The 17,207-nt window shown below is 57.4% G+C and overlaps 1 protein-coding gene across 2 annotated transcripts; it reads right to left on the reverse strand.

Annotated features, from left to right (window-relative positions):
- Nucleotides 1-5,101: 5,101 nt before the first annotated feature.
- LOC105488867 (charged multivesicular body protein 1A) lies at nt 5,102-17,203 on the reverse strand. 2 transcript variants are annotated; one of them, XR_011616720.1, is made up of 7 exons: nt 12,411-12,693; nt 12,176-12,296; nt 11,684-11,761; nt 8,988-9,134; nt 7,809-7,937; nt 7,139-7,326; nt 5,102-6,686 (listed from the first exon to the last, which is right to left on the reverse strand). XR_011616720.1 is itself a non-coding variant. In XM_011753364.2 (7 exons), exons 1-7 carry the CDS (start codon nt 17,051-17,053, stop codon nt 6,665-6,667), a joined length of 591 nt encoding a protein of 196 aa, XP_011751666.1. In that variant the 5' UTR covers nt 17,054-17,203; the 3' UTR covers nt 5,102-6,664. The 2 variants fall into 2 exon arrangements, 1 of the variants encoding a protein (XP_011751666.1); XM_011753364.2 differs by lacking the exons at nt 12,176-12,296; nt 12,411-12,693 and adding exons at nt 13,644-13,663; nt 17,047-17,203.
- Nucleotides 17,204-17,207: the final 4 nt, after the last annotated feature.

Below are 17,207 nucleotides of genomic sequence, written 5' to 3' on the forward strand. Positions count from 1 at the left end.
CGGGACACAATCTAGGCTCCAGTAGCCATCTCCAGCCATGCACTCGTGCACACACACACGCCACCCCTGTACACACACACCTGCACACACACACACCCCACCCCTGTACACACACACCTGCACATACCCCACCCCTGCACACACCACCCCTGCACACACCCCTGCACACACCCCACCGCTGCACACACGCACCCCACCCCTGCACACATGCACACCAGCCCTGTGCATACACACCCCTGCACACACCCCCACCCATCCACACACCCCTGTACACACACACCTCTGCACACACACACACCAGCCCTGCACACACACAAGCCTTGCACACACCCCACTCCTGCACACACCCCTGCACACACACACACACCCCTGCACACACAACCCACTCCTGCACACACCCCTGCACACACATCTCTGCACACACACACCCCTGCACACATGCACACCAGCCCTGCACACACACCCCTGCACACACACCCCACCCCTGCTCATTCTGATTCTGTAAACATGGCTAAGGGCCTAGGAATCTGTACTGGCAGAACCATTCCCTTTATCCAGCCTTTTTTTTTTGAGATGGAATCTTGCTCTGTCGCCCAGGCTGGAGTGCAGTGGTGTGATCTTGGCTCACTACAACATCTGCCTCCCAAGTTCAAGTAATTCTCCTGCCTCGGGCTGCTGAGTAGCTGGGACTACAGATGTGCCCTACTACACCCAGTTAATTTTAGTAGAGACAGGGTTTCACCATGTTGCTCAGGCTGGTTTCCAACACCTGACTTCAGGTGATCCGCCTGCCTCAGCCTCCCACAGTGCTGGGATTACAGGCGCGAGCCACTGTGCCCGGCCCAGCCTCTTCTGGCAAATGGGGAGGCAGGGTCTGAATCAGGGTGGCCCCAGGGCTCCCTTCCACTGTGGGCAGCAGAACCAGGCTGACCACAAGGACAGATGTGGTCCAGGTATGAGCTGCCCAGCACCAGGTCCTCCTAGGTGGAGCCTAGGGCTCAATGCCTTCCCATATGGGCCTCTAAGGGTTTGTCTTGAAATGCACACAGGGCAGGATAGGATCCCCCACGCTGCTGCTGCCCCACCCTGGAGGGCCCTGGGGGTGAGGGGACCGCCCGCACAGCCCCCATCTCCCTCAGCTTCCGTTAGTGAGGAAGTGTGAAGCCACTGGGCCCAGGTCACTTCCAGATCTGACTTTGTAGGGAGAAGGTTGGGTGGAGGTGATCACAGCATCGGGGGTGCAGGCAGGGCAACCACAGCGTGGGGGTGCAGGCGGGGTGACCACGGCATCGCGGGTGCAGGCGGGGCGACCACAGCATCCGGGGTGGAGGCGGGGCGACCACAGCGTGGGGGTGCAGGCGGGGTGACCACAGCGTGGGGGTGCGGGTGGGGCGACCACAGCGTGGGGGTGTGGGCGGGGCGACCACGGCATCGGGGGTGCGGGCGGGTGAGAGGCTTCACTCCCCACTGGCCAGGCCTCGGCTGGGGGCCCTGAGTCGGGGACCAGGGGGCTCCGGCGTCTGTGCCCTTCCATGGAGAAGCAGCCCCCGCAGGTGGCTCTGAAGCCTCCAGAAGGGACTGTGCTGATCTTCCAGGATCCCCTTATCAATAATCGTCCTGTCGGTTCCCCTCCCAGCCTGGCATTTTCCTTCTGGGACTGGAGACTCCGGGGGTCCCTGCTGGGCTGCAGGGGTATTAGGACTAATTTTATTAACAGTATTTATAGGGTCCAGCCCTACAGGGTCTGTGGGTTTTTCTCCTCATGTGTGGAGATGAGAGATCATAGAAATAAAGACACAAAACAAAGAAGAAAAGACAGCTGGGCCCGGGGGACCACTATCACCTAGACGTGGAGACCGGTAGTGGCCCCGAATGCCTGGCTGCGCTGATATTGGATACAAGGCAAGAGGGGCAGGGTAAGGAGTGAGAGCCGTCTCCAATGACAGGTAAGGTCACGCGAGTCACGTGTCCACTGGACGGGGGCCCTCCCCTGTTCAGCAGCCAAGGCAGAGAGAGAGGACAGCTCACGCCATTATTTCTTCTCTGCATTTCAAAGACTTTTAGTACTTTCACTAATTCTGCTGCTGCTATCTGGAAGGTGGAGCCGGGTGTACAGGGTGGAACATGAAAGTGAAACAGGAGCGTGACCGCTGGAGTACAGCATCGCAGGGAGACGGTCAGGCCTCCGGAGGGCTGTGGGCGGGCCTGACTGATGTCCGCCCTCCACAAGAGGTGTGGAGCAGAGTCTTCTCTAACCCCCCCGGGGAGTAAGAGCAAGGATTATTATGATATTAGAATAAAGAGTAATGCTACAAACTGATTATTAATAACATCATCATAGCTATAATCCATTTCTAGTATAACTATTCTTATGTATTTTCTTTATGATACTGGAACAGCTCGTGCCCTCGGTCTCTCGCCTTGGCACCTGCGTGGCTTGCCGCCCACAAGTATTTTCTCATGAGAAGAGCTTTAATCCTAGTCTGAAAATAATCCTAACAACATTAAATCCACACCAAAGTGTCCAGAAAGACAGCACCTTAATTGCCATCCCAGGAACGTACCTGCTTCCCAGAGTCCTTCCCGCGTGCCGGTCACAGACCTGTGCAGAGGAGGTTGGGAAGGAGCATGCCCAACCCTGGAGGGCTGGGAATTCCGGCAAGAGGTGACACGGAGGCAGGAGGCGGAGCTGGAGCCTCCCCGCGGTGCAGACCCCCATCCTGGGGTGCAGGCAGACCCCAAGCTCCACCCCTCTGGGCCCTCTCTCTCTGGGAAGCCCCTCGAACTCCGTGGACCGTGAGGACGTGGGAGGCGTGCCTGGGAGCGACGGGGCTGGCTCCGTGGCTGGAGCTGAGGGGAGGGACGCAACCCCTCCCAGTCCACATCCACATCCACAGTGACGCTTCACACCCAAAAAGTACTAATGAAAACCTATCAGGATGGTGGCATCTTAATTACTACTGGAATTCAAAACCGTGGACCTACCACGTAATAGCCACTGTGAAAGGATGTGGGGAGTGCTTAGAGCGGTTTTGTTTTTGTTTTTATTTTTGACACATTTTCGCTCTTGTTGCCCAGGCTGGAGTGGCGCTATCTTGGCTCACCCCAACCTCTGCTTCCCAGGTTCAAGCGATTCTCCTGCCTCAGCCTCCCGAGTAGCTGCGATTACAGGTGTGCACCACCACGCCGGCTAACTTTTTGTATATTTAGTAGAGACAGGGTTTCTCCATGTTGGCCAGGCTGGTCTCAAACTCCTGACCTCAGGTGATCTGCCCACCTCGGCCTCCAGAAGTGTTGGGATGACAGGCGTGAGCCGCCGCACCAGCCCAGAGCCATTCTCTAGCTAGGGGCCTTCACAGGAGTGTGGCTGGCAATTCTGAAACTAATTGGTGCACAAATGAGCAGAAAGGTAGTGTGCCAGAGCCAAATTTTCAGAGAAGCTACAAATGAGGGGGAGACTGGACCGAATTCTACAGAACGGTGTGGACCTGTGGCTCTAGTGCATGCAGAGGGCTGTACCACCGTGCACCGTGGTGGCTGCAGACGCCTCTGGCTAGCGGCACGCAGCACTGAAGCCCAGACTTTGTACCCAGGTCTTGGTTTTCTGGTTGTTTTGAGACAGGGTCTCGCTCTGTCACCCAGGCTGGAGTGCAGTGGTGTGATTCTCACTCACTGTAGCCTCAACCTCCTAGCCTCCCACGTAACTGGGACCACAGGCGCATGCCATCATGCCTGGCTTACCTTATTTTTTGTAGAGATGGGGGTCTCACTATGTTTCCTAAGCTGGTCTCCAACTCCTGAGCTCAAGGGACCCTCCTGCCTTACCTCCTGGACTGCTGGGATTTCAGGCGTGAGCCAGCACACCCAGCCTCCAGATTCTGGTTTTCTAAATACCATTCCCCGACTCAAAGGAAGCGGAGCTTCCTGGAGAAAGGGCTGATTCCGGGGCTGGGGCAGGGAGGGACCAAGATGAGCCGAGAGCCTCCTGCAGTGCTGGGGGTCAGCCCGTGCCAGGGTGGGGGAGGCTGACCTAAATGCCGTCAGTACGACACTTCGAGTCACAAAGTCAGCAACAGCAACCACTGCAGCCCACGCCAAGAAACAAACAGGTCCAGATATAAATAATGGAGAGTGGGGGAGGGGTCCTCCTTAGAATCCCAAATAGAACCAGTGATTTCATTGACGCCCAGGGCAAAGTGGGTTGAGGTTTGCACGACCTTCAAGGATCTTCCCAAGAGGAACATGAATTAAAAAGGGAAAATGAGGCCAGGCGCGGTGGCTCACGCCTGTAATCCCAGCACTTTGGGAGGCCGAGGCAGGCACGTCACCTGAGGTCAGGAGTTCGAGACCAGCCTGGCCAACATGGTGAAACCCCGTCTCTACTAAAAATACAAAAATTAGACGAGTGTGGTGGCGCACGCCTGTAATCCCAGCTACTCAGGAGGCTGAGGCGGGAGAATCGCATGAACCCGGGAGGCGGAGTTTACAGTGAGCCGAGATTGCACCACTGTGCTCCAGCCTGGGCGACAGAGTGAGACTCTGTCTCAAAAGTAATAAAGGGAAAAAGCTAACTTCCCAGCGGAGACGCCTGAGGATGCCGCTGCACCCAGTGGTGAAGGTCACAAATTCACCTGCACCAAGACACAGGGACGCACACCCCTGCCACCGAGAAGTCATGAAGACCTCCTCACGTCGTGGGAAAACCGCACCCCCAGGCAGAGGACAATTCTACAAAACAGCAGCCAGCAGGTTTCAAACCATTCAGGTCACGAAAGAAAACCGAGGAGCTGTTCCAGATTGGAGGTGGCAGCACCAGGACGTGCGGCGGGGACGTCAGACCAGAGACTGTCAGGAGCACCACGGTGCCCAGCAAGTGTCCCGGTTTGGCCGAGGCGCACAAAGACCATGTTATACAAATTTTAAATTATTTCAAAGTAAGAACCTAACACAGGAGATTCTGTCGGTTTGGACGGGGTCTGAGAATGAGCGCTGCCGTCTGCCCAGCCCCCCGCAGTGAACACTCCAGGAGCCCGTCCTCAGTTGTGGGGAGATGGCCACATCCAGAGGCTCACCCAAGGCTCCAAAGCAAAGATTGAGAAAGTTTCCAGGGATCCATTTGTTTATTTACAACAGCATTCTAGGAAAAAGGTGAACAGGCCCCTCTCCCCAGTGCCCAAGAGGACAGGACTGAGGCAGCCCCCACCCGGCCATGGCTCTGCAGAGCTCTGAGCCCTCCCCAAGGCTGTTACCCACGACGGACAGGACGTTCTCTCAACGCCAGGGTTGATTTTGGGGAGGCTGGAGGGAACCACATCCAGGACCTACAAACACCAGCCCCTCCCTGGGGCTCCCAAGTTCTGAAAAAAAAAAAAAACACCAAACGCAGTGAGCCAAAGTCGGGGTCTCCACGTTCCTGCACGTAACAGCCACGACACCGCTGCGGCCTCCGTGTGGGCTGCGAGGGACGGGCGGGACTGAGGGGGCGGGGACCACACTCCCCACCAGCCGCCCACCACCTGCCTTTTCTACTTTGACAAAAAAACAAAAAATCCTGGAAGCCTCAAGACAATGACGTAAACTCTAGGAAATGGAAAAGACAGCAGGTCCAAAGCCCCTCAGCCTCCCAGCAAGTCCGTCCCAAGAGCTGCTGGCAGCTCTCCAGGGCCACACTGGCAGGTTGTCCTCAAAGGAGCCCCAACCCCAGCCCAGCTGAAGACGGCTCTCCTGAGCGCCCTTCACCAGCTGCCGTGGCTTCCACGCTGGGCAGGAACCCCGTCGTTCAGACGGCAGAGGCGACACAGGCAGCATCCTGCGAAGCGAGGCCCCGGGGACAGGTCCTCTGGGAGACCCAGGCTGCCCACTGGGAGGAGCTGCAGACACATCCTCTCAGACTGCGCCAGCCCGCGGAGGGGCTCTGCCGAGGAGACAGACAGCACAGCCCACGTGGCCAAAGGCACCTCCAGAGGCAGCAGCTGGTGAGGATGAAGACGGCAGGGTGGGCACACTTGGATGTGGATCTGGGTGACAGTTCTGTCCCCATGGACTGGGCAGTTTTAGGAACTGAGGGAGTGCAGGAGACCAGGGGCTCAGCCAGCTGGTAGGGGCAGCCGAGACCCCACTCCTGGAATCATGGAGGAGGAGGGTGTCATTGTAAATGCCACCAGGATGGCGCGGGGTGGCACCTGACATCCCCCAGCACACACAGGCCTGTGGTACCTCCTTGGGCTATGTCTGTGCACATGGTGGGACCTCCTGCCCGCTGAGGGGGTGTGGAGAGGCCTCAGGGAGTTGCTTGGCAACAGGGTAGCCCTGACCCCCTCTGGCTGATGAGGAAGCAGCATGTCCGCTGCCCCAGAGTCTGAAGGCCCCCACAGTGCTGGGTAAAAGTCCACAGGGCCCCTCCTGGCCTCCCCGCTGTGGGCCCAGAGTCACAGAAATCACCCCCACAAATTTGCAGAAACTCAACACCAGGACGCAGACCCACCGCCCAACCTAAAGGAACAGGAACACCCTGCGGCCACGCAGGCCTGGCAGGTGAGACACACAGAGTGGCTGCCGGTCACAGCTCCGCAGGGCCAGCACGAAGGCAAGACGCGGTGGGGAGAGGACAGGGAACCTTCCAGCACACCACGGGGCAGAGGTGGTGCACTGCGGCGGGGCACAGCTAGTTCCTCAAGGCGGCCAACCTGGAAACCAACAACACGACTCGGGTCAGGGCGGGGAAAGGGGTCTGTGAGCAGCACGTGCTCCCGGTAAAGGTGTCCCCTCCGTGTGGTGTGCAATGACCCTTTTCCTCCTCAGTTCCTGAGGGAACGAGTGACAGGCCTTGGAAACAGACATGCCCGTCCCACTTTTACCTGATCCGTTAGGAAGGGCGCAGTATTCTAAAGTGCACTGCAGATGTGCGTAGACGCCACGCCCGACACACACTGAAGCCTCCAAGCCAGCTGGAGCAGGATGGGGCAGCAGCGGGCGGCTTGGCTCGGGGGCAGCTGCGGCCGGGGCCTCTGAGTTGAGATCAGGGCTCGCTGGTCGGAGCCTTAGCCCAAGCTCTCCTCCAGCCTCTAACCCCCAATGCCCTCTCCCTTCCCACAGGACCAGAGTGCGGGGCACACAGCGTTTCGGGGACCGACCCTACCTCCGTGACAGCTGGTCCTCCTGGCTGCGCACGGAGCTCTCGCCCACAGCAGAGGCGCCCTCGGGCAGCTGGCTGAGCTGGTCCAGCACCTCCAGGCCATTCTCCTCAGCGATCTGCATGATGAGGCTGTCCACCTGCTCCTGCGGTGTGGTCAGCGTGGTGGCCGAGCTCATGGAGTCCTCCATCACCTGGGGGCAGGGGCACGCTCTGGACAACAGGTGGGGCCCAGGCCCACGAGGCCCCACTCAGCTTCACAAGGGTCCGACCACACTTTTCGTTCCCTCACACAGCCAGCCACGTTCTTGCCCTGTTCTCTCAGTGACTCTCTCTGCCTCACCTTCCGCCAGGAGCCTTTCCTGCCCCCACACCCAGCCCCACCCTCTGACTGCGCCATGCCTGCTGCCTTGGCTGGACATCTTTCTACACCTCTGCATGCTTGTTTGCTATCTGAGCCTCCCCACAAGGAGCCAGGTGCCTGCAGGAGGCCGCTGCCACCCTGCCCACCCTACCCATCAGGGTCCTGGCAGGGACCCAGCACAGAGGATGCTTGGTGACGTCAGGGAGCAACCACAGGTATGCAGAGACAGCACGTCAGCCTGTGGGCCACCCCCCATGAGCTGCCCACACACCTCCATGTCCCCAGGCCACAGCCCAAGGGCAGGGCACATACCGACGTGTGGACGTCCAGGTTCTGCACCTGCTGCTCGAACCTGTCCATCACTGAGGAGACCTTCTGTAGGTCCATGGTGCTTAGGGCCTTGTCCAGAGCTTTGGTCACCTGGGCCATGTTCTTGGTCACCTGAAATAGGAGAGGGTGCAAGAGGGAACGGGATGAAAGGCAAGCGGAGCTCACGCACGAGGGATGGGTCCCCTGGGCTCTGATAGGAGAGCTGCGGCACCCCAGCCCTGACCCACAAAACCCCAGCTCTGGGCTGAGCCATCATCTGGGTCCTATGGAAAGACCAACTCCACGGAAAAGGCTGTGGAGACCCAGGGCGGGGTCCCCGGAGAAAAAGCTAACGACGTGGGGTTTCCTGGACCGCTGTGCTCTCCTGGCCACCCGCACTGTGGGAAGGAAATGCCTGCAACAGCGAAGGCTCTGCTGTGATGTCCCCTGACCCAGCAGATGAGCCTGGCCATGCAGGCTCCGTCTCTTGTGGCAGCTGCCAAGACCGAGGCCTGGCCGGGCACAGTGACAGTGAGTGGTTCACGCCTACAATTCCAGCACTCTGGGAGGCTGAGGTGGGAGGATTGCTCGAGGCCAGGAGTTTGAGACCAGCGTGGCCAACACAGACACCCTGTCTCTACATGAAAATGAAAAAAATCAGCCGGGCGTGGTGGATGCCTGACATCGTGGTCTCAGCTACCTGGGAGGCTGAGGCAGGAGGATCGCTTGAGCCCAGGAGGTTGAGACTGCAGTGAGCTGAGACTGAACCACTGCACTCCAGCCTGGGTGACAGAGCAAGAGAGTCTCTAAAAAAAAATATTAAAAAAAAAAAGCCCAGGTCCTATCAAAAGGTCCTTCCTGAGGCATCAGTGCAAGTGAGGGTGCAAGTGAGGGTGCAGCCTCACCCGTGTCCCCGCCGGCACTGCCCACCCCATGCTGACCCAGCCTCACCCGTGTCCCCGCCGGCACTGCCCACCCCATGCTGACCCAGCCTCACCCGTGTCCCCGCCGGCACTGCCCACCCCATGCTGACCCAGCCTCACCCGTGTCCCCGCCGGCACTGCCCACCCCATGCTGACCCAGCTTCCCGCAACTCTGAGCTGCCCCAGATCCAGACCGCAGAGCCCATGTTTGCCTCAGTTGGCAGATGCCACCCACCTGGCACCAGGGCCCAGCACTCACCCCCTTCATGGTCACGGCCGTCTGCACCTTGGAGGCCACTGCGTCTACGCGGGACGCCATCCGAAGCCAGTTCACACCTTCGTTCTTCTTGCGGATGGCGTTCTCGGCATACACACGGGCACACTCTACATTTTTCTGCTGAAGGGCCTGAAACACGGGGAAACAGCGGCTGGAAGAACTTGGTGGTATGTGTGCCCCCTGCAGAGGAGCCCAGTGGGTTTTTTTTTTTGAGACGGAGTCTCACTCTGTCGCCCAGGCTGGAGTGCAGTGGCGCGATTGCAAGCTCCGCCTCCCGGGTTCACGCCATTCTCGTGCCTCAGCCTCCCGAGTAGCTGGGACTACAGGCGCCCGCCACCACACCTGGGTAATTTTTTGTATTTTTAGTAGAGACGGGGTTTCACCGTGTTAGCCAGGATGGTCTCAATCTCCTGACCTCGTGATCTGCCTGCCTTGGCCTCCCAAAGTGCTGGGATTACAGGCGTGAGCCACGGTGCCCGGCCGCAGGAGCCCAGTGTTAACTGCTCCTGGACGCCACTGGCTAGGGTGGGCGGGCCTCTCCCCAGAGATGTTTTTTTTTTTTTTTTTTTTTGAGACGGATTCTCGCTCTGTCACCCGAGCTGGAGTGCAGTGGCCGGATCTCAGCTCACTGCAAGCTCTGCCTCCCGGGTTCACGCCATTCTCCTGCCTCAGCCTCCCAAGTAGCTGGGACTACAGGCGCCCGCCACCTCGCCCGGCTAGTTTTTGTATTTCTTAGTAGAGACGGGGTTTCACCGTGTTAGCCAGGATGGTCTCGATCTCCTGACCTCGTGATCCGCCCGTCTCGGCCTCCCAAAGTGCTGGGATTACAGGCTTGAGCCACCGCGCCCGGCCTCCCCAGAGATGTTTGAGCTAAAAATGCAAACACTCAGGCCCCAGCCCAGCCCCACAAGCAGGCTTCTGCTCCCTGCTGCACCCCTTCAGCATTCCACTGGGCACAGGACACAGCGGGCGACACCCAGAGCCTGTGGCAGGCAGTTCTCCGAGCTCCTTTCTCCCTAGGAACCTGGTTGTGGGTGAAGAATTATTGAAGTCCAATACCCTGGGACCTACTTCACCGATTATGCAGTCTTTTTTTTTTTTTTTTTTGAGACGGATTCTCGCTCTGTCGCCGGGCTGGAGTACAGTGGCCGGATCTCAGCTCACTGCAAGCTCCGCCTCCCGGGTTTACGTCATTCTCCTGCCTCAGCCTCCCGAGTAGCTGGGACTACAGGCGCCCGCCACCTCACCCGGCTAGTTTTTTTTTTGTATTTTTTTAGTAGAGACGGGGTTTCACTGTGTTAGCCAGGATGGTCTCGATCTCCTGGCCTCGTGATCCGCCCGTCTCGGCCTCCCAAAGTGCTGGGATTACAGCCTTGAGCCACCGCGCCCGGCCTATGCAGTCTTAAGAGCTGCACAAGATCCCATCTTCTTTTCTTTTTTCTTTTTGGAGGTGGAGTCTTGCTCTGTGGCCCAGTATGGAGTGCAGCGGTGTGATCTCCGCTCACTGCAACCTCCACCTCCTGGGATTAAGCAATTATCCCGCCTCAGTCTTCCGAGTAGCCAGGACTACAGGTGTGAATCACTGCGCCCGGCCTAGATCCCTCCTTTCCTTCTGCCCTGTCCATCATGGGGAGGGGGCCCCTCCTGGAGAGGCACCCCTGTGAGCCTCCTGCCCCCTCCCACCCCATGATGCCCTAGGCACCAGCTCTGTAAGGAGGAGGGAGAGAAAAATGATAGGATCCGCCGGGCCTGGTGGCTCAAGCCTGTAATCCCAGCTACTCAGGAGGCTGAGGCAGGAGAATCATCTGAACCCAGGAGGCAGAGGTTGCCGTGAGCTGAGATGCACCTCTGCCCTCCAGCTGGGTGACAGTGAGACTCCATCTCAAAAAAAACAAAAACAAAAACAAAAACAAACCAAAAGATAGGATCGTGGCAGGCAGCTAGCTAGAAGCCCTCTTCCTGTACTTTATGGCAAAATCAAGTTCAGAATGTTGGAAATGGAAAGAAGGAAAAGAATGAAGGCAATGCACTCATCTCTATGCTCTGGACGCCCTCGGTGGGCTGGGAAGGTCTGGCGGGGGCTATAGAGCAGGACAGAAGCCACTCCGGGCTCCACCACACACAGCACCTCCCTTCCTGTTTGTCTCATGTGAGAAGCAAATACTCTGAGGCTGAGAAATCATGGTGAGGATTAGGCTGGGCACAGTGGCTCATGCCTGTCATCCCAGCACTTTTGGAGGCCAAGGCAGGCAGGTCACTTGAGGCCAAGAGTTCGAGACCGGCCTGACCAACATGGCGAAACCCTGTCTCTACAAAAAAATTTTAAAATTAGCTGGGTGCAAGCCTGTAATCACAGCTACTTGTGAGGGTAAGGCCCTAGAATCACTTGAACCCGGGAGGCGGAGGTTGCAGTGAGATGAGATCGCACGTCTGCACTCCAGCCTGGGCAACAGAGCGAGACTCTGTCTCAAAAAAAAAAAAACAAAACGTATATATATACACACACAAACACACATACACACACATATATATATCAAGGTGAGGATTAAATTATGATGTAGAAAGTGCCCTGCCCCTCCCCAAAAGGCATCAAAACAAAACAGAACACAAAAATAAGGGCAGAAGAGGACAGAAGACAGACCAGGAGAGTCATGACCCCACGGCCCCCAGGGTCTCACCTTCTTCACTTTGGCCTGCTCTGCCTTGGAGTCCTTCTCCGCCTTCTTGGCCAGCTTCTCCAGCTGCTTCGCCGTGAACTGAGCAGAAGCCACAACGTCCTGGGTCAGACGCGTGGAGCCCACCCCCCAGGCCTTGCTCTCCACACCCCCACACCTGTGCCCACACAGGTTCTAAGCACCCATCAGCCAGCCTGGGCCCAGCACACGGCAGGGAAGGCACGAAGCCTGCGGACGTGCATCCCGGGTGGCGAGAGAGCACCAGCTGGAGGAGGAAGCTGTCTGCTCTGCCTCAGGTGCTGTTTGGGTTTTCTCCAGTGTCTCTTTTCCGTGAACACCCTCACCCAAGGCCTCCTCCAGAGCGAAGGGTCCGAAACCTCTCGCTCTGGTCTCATCCCCTGCTTAGAGATGGATTTCAACGTAAAAGAAAGACTCAAGAAAACTCATTTCAGGCTACCCCCAAGTCGTAAGATGGAATTCCAGGTAAAAACACACCTGAAAATGTTATCTTGAGAGAATGCTGTGGATGCAACAGGTTGCTGGGCAGCACACACAGCTGCTGGGGGCCTAACTGCTCTGCCAGCAAAACAAGGAAACAGGGCCTCTGGCGACCCATCTAGAACCACAGACGCCACAGGGTTCAGGATGGCCAGCACAGCGCCACAGGGTTCAGGACACAAGCAGGCCTCAGCGGGTCCCCTCTGCGCCCAGCAGCATCTGACAGACCCACCATGATGGCAGAAGATCCCAGGAGCTCAGAGCCATCGACAAGGCAAGATGAAGCTGGCCACGGAGGAGCAGCCAGGAGCATATCCCAGGGAAATGCACAGAAACCTGCCCGGGATTACTGGAAGCTGCAACCACCACCCCACATGGAAGGAATACTCAGAAAGCTCTCCTTCAAATGATCTCAAAGAATGAGTCCACACAGCGGAACGCCAAGGCCTAATATCCAAGTTGTCTTTCTTAAGATAACACTCCGGGCCGGGCGTGGTGGCTCATGCCTGCAATCCCAGCACTTTGGGAGGCTGAGGTGGGCGGATCACGAGGTCAAGAGATGGAGACCATCCCGGCCAACATGGTGAAACCCTGTCCCTATTAAAAATGTAGGCCGGGCACGGTGGCTCAAGCCTGTAATCCCAACACTTTGGGAGGCCGAGACGGGTGGATCCCGAGGTCAGGAGATCGAGACCATCCTGGCTAACACGGTGAAACCCCGTCTCTACTAAGAAATACAAAAAACTAGCCGGGCGAGGTGGCGGGAGCCTGTAGTCCCAGCTACTCGGGAGGCTGAGGCCGGAGAACGGCGTGAACCCGGGAGGCGGAGCTTGCAGTGAGCTGAGATCCAGCCACTGCACTCCAGCCTGGGCTACAGAGCGAGACTCCGTCTCAAAAAAAAAAAAAAAAAATGTAAAAAAAAATTAGCCAGGCGTGGTGGTGGCGCCTGTAGTCCCAGCTACTCAGGAGGCTGAGGCAGAAGAACCACTTGAACCCGGGAGGCAGAGGTTACAGTGAGTCGAGATCGCACCATTGCACTCCAGCCTGGGCGACAGAGCGAGATGCCATCTCAAAAAAAAAAAAAAGGTAACACTCCGTCTAATTTTTTGTATTTTTAGTAGAGACGGGGTTTCACCGTGGTCTCGATCTCCTGACCTTGTGATCCGCCCGCCTCGGCCTCCCAAAGTGCTGGGATTACAGGCGTGAGCCACCGCGCCCGGCCAACACTCCGTCTTTCATACATGACCCTAAGGATCTGCCTCCACTTAGCCTGATAAGAAAAGAGCTAATATGTCACCAAGCTGGCTCAATAATCCCCTCCTTGGTCAGCAGTCTGAGCCCTGTGTGGTGGTCACTCAACTATTACATCATCTGCCCAGCTGTTTCTGTGGCTCTGAGTGAGTGTGGCTTACACTATCTGTCCTCACCAGAACAGGGCTGGGGTGAACGGCCGTTCGGTACATACCTTCAACTGGAACAGGGTATCTGCAAAGAGAGAGGGAATGGTTTGAGGATTGGGAATGGGATGTTACACTTCTAGCAGGCGGGACTTACTCGGATCCTTCTAGACACCAGGAGCTAGAACACAGACACAGACCACACCTGCCTGGGGCCTTCGGGGAGCCCCCCAACAAGGGAGGCACAAGACAGATTCGTGTGCCAGCCCTGGCCCCTTGCTAGCCACAGGGCCCAGCGAATGCAGACGCTCCCTCCCCATTGCCTTGTTAGGAACATGAGGACGGCACCAGTCAATCTTAGAGGGTTAGTGTGAGGACGGAAGAGGTCGTGGATGCAGCATCTTTTTTATAAACCAAAAGATGGTGGTTTATAATTAATGCAACTTTGCAAAAGCCCCTTGGGATTCTTTCCCAATTTAAAAGTTCACCTGTAATCCCAGCACTCTGGGGGGGCCGAGGCCAGTGGATCATTTGAAGCCAGGGGTTTGAGGCCAGCCTGGGCCAATTTAAAAGTTCAGTACTTGACAGTTCACTTTTTAGACTCTTTCTCCCCAAAGGTAAATGGATAAAAATAGCAAGGTGGTAACTCTTAGGCATCAAAGAGCTGATTTCCACCGGGCAGTCGCTCAAGCCTGTAATCACAGCACTTTGGGAGGTGGAGGCGGGCAGTTCACTTGAGGTGAGAAGTTCAAGACCAGCCTGGGGAATGTAGTCAGACCTCATCTCTATTAGAAAAAAATATTTTTTGGCCGGGCTCAGTGGCTCACGCCTGTAATCCCAGCACTTTGGGAGGCCGAGGCAGGTGGGTCACGAGGTCAGGAGACCGAGACCATCCTGGCTAACATGGTGAAACCCCATCTGTACTAAAAATACGAAAAATTAGCCGGGCATGGTGGCAGGTGCCTGTAGTCCCAGCTACTCGGGAGGCTGAGACAGGAGAATGGTGTGAACCCAGGAGTCGGAGCTTGCAGTGAGCTGAGATCCGGCCACTGCACTCCAGCCTGGGTAACAGAGCAAGACTCTGTCTGAAAAAAAAAAAGAGAGAAAAAAATATATTTTTTTAAAAAGTAGGACTGATCTGAATTCATTCAACTGCTAAATTTGGAGAGTGACCCCTGATTCCTGAAAGGGCTTCACCACACCAGCCAGAATGAGGAAATGGAACCTGTAAGAGAGTGAGGTTACGGAGTGTTCACAAATGCAAATCAAGGCTCCAAGACGAGACTCCTGGGGTTCCAGTGAGCTCGGGCATCATTCAATCTATCGCCTGTCCGTGCAGGTGTGGTCAAGGCCAAGTTCAATCTGTCATCTATCAGTGCAGTGTGGTCAAGGCCAAGGTTATCTGTGACTGGAAAACAGCCAGCCTGACCCAGGTGACACAGTGCAGGCCACGCAGGCCTTCCCACCCAACTCACCGTGGGATGCTGGCCAAACCACCCCTCCTCACCCCAGCTTTCTTCTCCAGCCGTGTGCGGCAGCACAAAAACCCAGCTAAGGCAAAATCTGACTCTGTGGAAATCTGACATGGGCTTGAGAGAAGTCCCCTCAAAAGAGCTGAGTGAGCTGTGGAGTGAAAAGTCACATTTTTTTTTTTTTTTTGAGACTGATTCTTGCTCTGTCACCCAGGCTGGAGTGCAGTGGCGCAATCTCGGCTCACTGAACCTGTGCCTCCCAGTTTCAAGTGATTCTCCTGCCTCAGCCTCCCAAGTAGTTGGAATTAAAGGTGCCTGCCACCACGCCCAGCTAATTTTTGTATTTTTAGTAGAGATGGCGTTTCACCATGTTGGCCAGGCTGGTCTCAAACTCCTGACCTCACGTGATCCACCCACCTCGGCCTCCCAAAGAGCCGGGGCCCTGAGCCACCGCACCTGGCCTCCCAGAGTGCCGGGGTTGCAGCCCTGAGCCACCATACCCGGCCTGGCCAGCATATTTTTTTGTGGCGGGAGGTAGATGCTATCTTTCATCTTCTCTCAAGGCAATCTGTAGAAAATCTCTACACATTTCCTTCATGATGACACGGTGGTACTATAGCTTCTCATACTTCAAAAAGTATTTTTTTTTCTTACACAGAGTCTCGCTCTGTCGCCCAGGCTGGAGTGCCTCACGCGATCTCAGCTCACTGCAAGCTCCGCCTCCCAGTTTCACACCATTCTCTGGCCTCAGCCTCCTGAGTAGCTGGCACTACAGGTGCCCACCGCCACACCCAGCTGTTTGTATTTTTAGTAGAGACGGGGTTTCACCATGTTAGCCAGGATGGTCTCGATCTCCTGACCTTGTGATCTGCCCGCCTAAGGCCTCCCAAAGTGCTGGGATTACAGGCTGAGCCGCTGCACTGGGTCCTGCAAAAAGTATTTTTAAAAGCATGCCCATCACACCAGCCCAACGTTTCAGCAAATGCAGGACTTCATTCTGCCAGATTCATCCTGTTCTTTAGTATCCCTGAGCACAGAGCCGGCCCCAGGTGGAGAAGGTCAGAACCAGGGTGTTCCATTGCCTGGAGCCCCTTGCCTTGGGCTGGCTCCTGCTCAGACCTCTGCCTCTCCATCTGGAGAATGGACACAAAGAGCTGCTGTGACCAGGGCCTGGCACTTAGGGAACACTTTTGTCTGAGCTCTTCTCATTCGTCCTGATGCTGTTTGGAGGGAGGGGGTGCAACTGTCACTTTTTCTTGTGCCCTCTGGCCCGATATTCCAGGGCTCGAAAGCCCGAACAGGCATCGCTCAGTCCCCTCTACCGAGCTGGCGGGGAAGGGCACCTGACGCTGAAGAGTGCCAGGGCCGGAGAGAAGGGTCCTGGGTCGGTGGTCAGGGGTCGAGGCTCAGGGCAAGGGATCGTGGGTCAGGGGTCTAGGTCTTGGGTCCATGGTTGGGGGTCGGAGGTCGAGGCCCCGGGGAAGGCGTACCGGGTTGAGAGTTGGGGGTGGCGGCCTGGGGGAAGGGGTCCCGAATCGGGGGTCGGGGGTCGAGGCCCGGGAGGAGGGGTCCCAGGTCGAGGGTCGAGGCCCGGGGTAAAGGATCCCGGGTTGGGGGTCAGGGGCTGGGGAAGGGTCCCGGTCGGCGGCCGGGAGTCGAGGCCCGGGAGAAGGGGTCCCGGGTGGGTGGTCGAGTCCCCAGGGGAGAGGTCCCGGGTCGGGGATCGAGGGTCGAGGCCCGGGGGAAGGGGTCCCGGGTCGGTGGTTGAGGCTCCGGGGAAGGGGTCTGGGTCGGGGATCGGGGGTTGAGGCCCAGGAGAAGGGGTTCCGGGTCGGTGGTCGAGGCCCTGGGGAAGGGGTCCCGGGTCTGGGATCGAGGGTCGAGGCCCGAGAGCTCTCCCGAGCCCCGCCCGCGGCCCCAGGTGGGCGGAGCCCACGCCAGTGGGAGAAGCGGCCCCGCCCCGCGCGCGAGTCCCCGGAGGACGGCCGCGATCTCTTACCGTCCATGGCCACAATGACAGGAGCAGCACTCGGAGAGAGAGAAGGGACGGCGACTCCGGGCGGCGTCAGGTCCCGGCTGCGATCGAACCGACCAACCTGCACCCGGCGGGGACTTCCGGGGTCACCGCCCCGCTTCCGGTCGCACGGGCTGCTCTCGCGA

This window comes from Macaca nemestrina, chromosome 18, assembly GCF_043159975.1.
Source record: "Macaca nemestrina isolate mMacNem1 chromosome 18, mMacNem.hap1, whole genome shotgun sequence".
NCBI lineage: Eukaryota > Metazoa > Chordata > Mammalia > Primates > Cercopithecidae > Macaca > Macaca nemestrina.